Below are 3,115 nucleotides of genomic sequence, written 5' to 3'. Positions count from 1 at the left end.
AGGGTGTATGATGTTGAAAGACCCAAAACACCCGATGACCTTAGACACATTACTGAAGATGTGTCCCAGCACATCCTAGGATGTGTCTTTGACACAGTTAGAACAGTTTGCAAGAGCACAATTATAAACACGAGACTGTGAAAGCGAGAGCTTTTCTGTTCAGTGTGATAATGGTTAATGTCAAACTTTGTAGTCCCATTTAGCCACTCTAGCAACCGTCAACCAATGTGCTAAAATGCTAACTCATTTCTGGGTTTTGGCCTACTAAATGGCCTACTCTATTACATTATATAAGCACTTCCATTATATATGTGACATAACTTCATTAATAACATTCAGAAACATGGTATAATGCTTTTACATTTTTAATAATTGCAGTCATTTCAAGCATTTAAATACACTGAAACAGTTGTCAGTGTGACAAGAATAACAGATAAATGTTCATAAAGTTTTATAAATAAAATCTTGTTTATCATATTATTATTACTATTATTTATTAATTTGTTTTACAATCATTAGTACCCCTCAATACTTAGGTCACTTTTTCAAAAATCTTCACAGTTACTTACTCACTTTTAGCTAGGCACAGCAGTAATTGTCACATTTAAAATGCACTAAACATAACTTCATACATGTATCTAATCAATTCATTCTTCCATAACACAAGCAAAAGTTTTCACCCAACAAACACACTGTCACTCATAAAACAATCCCCTGAATGACAAGGTTACGTTATACACTAACAACATGTAACATTATACAGTGTTTTCTTCAATGTTAGTGTTTTCTTCTGTATAATGTAATCTCTCCACTATTAGAATTCACTGCAATATATGTTGCATACATGGTCCATGTTTACATTACAGTAATGTAATGCATTTTGAGAGACTAACAGCTGTGCAGGGGTTTGGCTACATCAAGTTGTTTTTATAGTAATTCATCTTTTAGATTTGCAATATGGTATTACTGCAGAACTGTTGCTTATTCAGAATTGCTGTCTTATTCAGTTTTGCAGGGTTTCCTTTTAGGGGTTCAGCCTAAGTTTAACAGTTTTTGGAAAAAGTATGTGAATATGTGCAAATTGGCCTGTAATCATTTAATTTCAAAGAGGTAGTGATTGAATGTATTTTGTGCCAAAGCAATGAAAAATTATTCACAGTTTAACCCTTAAGACTGCTGTTGTGTTCACTGTGCTCACCCAATTATTGAGAAATAAGCCCTAGTGATTGTTAAAAAAAAGTGGCAAAAAAATGCCTAAAATAAAACAACAAGTTTTGTCAAAGTCATTTGTATACCTTTCTGCTATAACAATGTCTGGAGTCCAAACCATGTCTTTCCGGGCTGAAAATGTATTCATTCCACAAAATTCATGGCTGTTCCAATCCATCTTTATATTTATCCAAGCCTGCAAAGTTATAAGTTCACAGTGATTACAAGAACAAGATGCTTAAAAATCAAATATGAACTCTTATAACGCATGAAGTTTTGTAAAATGATTCAAACTTTGTGAAATAAAAGTGAAATAGTGTTTTAAAAGACTTACAGTTATCATTTTGACCTGTATCGTGAGGCTTTGGGCTTTTTCATTCTGTAGATAAAAATAAATAATTAATTAATTAAAAAAAGAGTGTTGATGAAACTACTGTTTGATATTCCATAATGACCCGAATGAGAAGGTAAATCATGTTGAACTCACCACATCTATGATAGAGGTCACATATAGTTCCACAAAAACACGGGTAGCATCCCCATAATACAAGGGCCGCTTTTGATTGTCATTCTTGTCCAAGCCAAGATGTTCAAAAAGTGCGTCATAAGCTGCAGCATTTTCTGTATCATTGCAGTTTTTAGCGTCAGACACCCACCCTGTGCAATGAGACTTTGTTTAACATACCAGAATATATTTACAAAGAACACAGCGAATATGACAGAGAATCAATTCAATCAAACATTTTTTTACTTCATTGTACTAAAAGTCCTAACGGGTAACTTACTGTAGAAACAAGGAAAGGAAAGGAAAGAAGAAAAAGAGGGTAAAAAACGGTTCACAATTTCACTTTTTAAGTTTTCTTTCTTTCTTGTTTGCACTGACTCAACACATTTAAAGTTCTTTGAGCTTATAAAGTTTATTTGAAATATATTTATGAAAATAAGGTGAACCTGTGTACTTTAAGTTTTCAGTACCAAAGTTCACTGTATTTATTTATTTATTTTTTGTTCACTCAACTGCGTTATTAAAAAATAGATAAATCAAAGTTAAATTGAATTTACTTAGATTATTCAACTTGACAAGTTTAGTTATTTGAACTTATAAAGTTTAAGTGGAATAACTTTATGAAAGTAAGATGAAGTTTTCAGTACCAAAGTTTATGTTCATTTAACTTAATTAACTTAATTTTTTGAGGTATCTTTTTGCATTGACTCCGAGATTGTATTAAGGTAGCATAGTTATTTATTATTGACATTTACAAATCCACTGAATTATTTTTTTGAGTTTAGAAATGAATTTTAATGGGAATTAAAAAGTTGTCGATAAAAACATAACTGAAACATTTGAAATAAAATAATTATTTCCAATTTAAATAAATAGATGATTTATTTGGTTGAACTAAGAAAATAAGCCATATTAAGTCAAATTAACTTTGGTATTGAAAACGTAAAGGTCCCATATTGTCAAAACTGAAATTTCCTGGCTTTTTTCATGATAACTGAGGTCTAGGTGCTATGTAACTACTGTATAAGTTTCAAAACAGTCAGTCCCCAGTAAAATTCACACAGCCTGCTTAAAGTAGCTGTGATTTTTCACGAACCGTTGTGACTTCCGTAAAAAGTTGACGTCAGAACTACACAGTCATCGCCTTTTGCCAAACCCCAGACAATATTGCGGAAACATGTCAAAAAGGTTTACTTTAACCACGAAACCAGATCGGCCGACCTGTAACGTTATACTCTCACTCAAAGAATGGACAATCTGACAGGATTGTTACTATGAGGTGGATCACATCTAACGTGTAAAGTAAAGACAAACTCACCGTGTCTATCTAGTCATGATGAAGATGTATATACAGTGGGTACGGAAAGTATTCAGACCCCCTTAAATTTTTCACTCTTTGTT

The 3,115-nt window shown here is 32.3% G+C and overlaps 1 protein-coding gene across 1 annotated transcript in view; it reads right to left on the bottom strand.

Moving 5' to 3' along the window:
* Nucleotides 1-3,115, bottom strand: part of LOC107574616 (neuronal acetylcholine receptor subunit beta-3-like) — a 36,583-nt gene that overhangs the window by 29,277 nt on the left and 4,191 nt on the right. The window contains exons 2-4 of the mRNA XM_016261059.1: nt 1,697-1,866; nt 1,544-1,588; nt 1,296-1,405 (exon numbers count right to left, since the gene is read on the bottom strand). Coding sequence (XP_016116545.1) covers nt 1,296-1,405; nt 1,544-1,588; nt 1,697-1,866 — 325 coding nt within the window. The remainder of the gene's footprint in view (nt 1-1,295; nt 1,406-1,543; nt 1,589-1,696; nt 1,867-3,115) is intronic.

Source organism: Sinocyclocheilus grahami, unplaced genomic scaffold (assembly GCF_001515645.1).
Source record: "Sinocyclocheilus grahami isolate Dianchi unplaced genomic scaffold, SAMN03320097.WGS_v1.1 scaffold2286.1, whole genome shotgun sequence".
Lineage (NCBI taxonomy): Eukaryota > Metazoa > Chordata > Actinopteri > Cypriniformes > Cyprinidae > Sinocyclocheilus > Sinocyclocheilus grahami.
The sequence above is the reverse complement of the archived record's forward strand: the minus strand, read 5'-3'. Positions and strand labels throughout refer to the sequence as shown.